Here is a 284-nt window from a genome sequence, read left to right as displayed (position 1 = left end):
TGGCAGGCTCGGCGGGCTTCACCAGGTGCTTCTCCTTGTAGAGGGACCAGAGGCCGATGTCGGGCAGGAAAATCAGAGCTGCGGTGAAGAGCAGCGTCATTTGCAGAAACCTCTTCTGTTTCCTCTTCATGGCCAAAGCCGCGCTGCTCCGGTGGCGGCGGCGGCAGCGGCAGCAGCTCCCCCGCAACACGGGGCCAGGTCCTTCCCTCCCGCTGTCCCTCGGAGGGGCCCGGCGCCGCGGAGAAACTTCGCCCGCCCGCCCGCCTCACGGCCGCCCACCCCGC

General features: G+C 69.0%; 1 protein-coding gene across 1 annotated transcript in view; it reads right to left on the bottom strand.

The window, feature by feature from the left end:
• The window catches only part of GALNTL6 (polypeptide N-acetylgalactosaminyltransferase-like 6), a 501,615-nt gene extending 501,485 nt beyond the window's left edge, over window positions 1–130 (bottom strand). The window contains exon 1 of the mRNA XM_010569957.1: window positions 1–130. This exon is cut by the window's left edge and continues 1 nt beyond it. Coding sequence (XP_010568259.1) covers window positions 1–130 — 130 coding nt within the window.
• Window positions 131–284: the final 154 nt, after the last annotated feature.

This window comes from Haliaeetus leucocephalus, unplaced genomic scaffold (assembly GCF_000737465.1).
Source record: "Haliaeetus leucocephalus isolate CR32 unplaced genomic scaffold, Haliaeetus_leucocephalus-4.0 Scaffold284, whole genome shotgun sequence".
Taxonomy (NCBI): Eukaryota; Metazoa; Chordata; class Aves; order Accipitriformes; family Accipitridae; genus Haliaeetus; species Haliaeetus leucocephalus.
The sequence above is the reverse complement of the archived record's forward strand: the minus strand, read 5'-3'. Positions and strand labels throughout refer to the sequence as shown.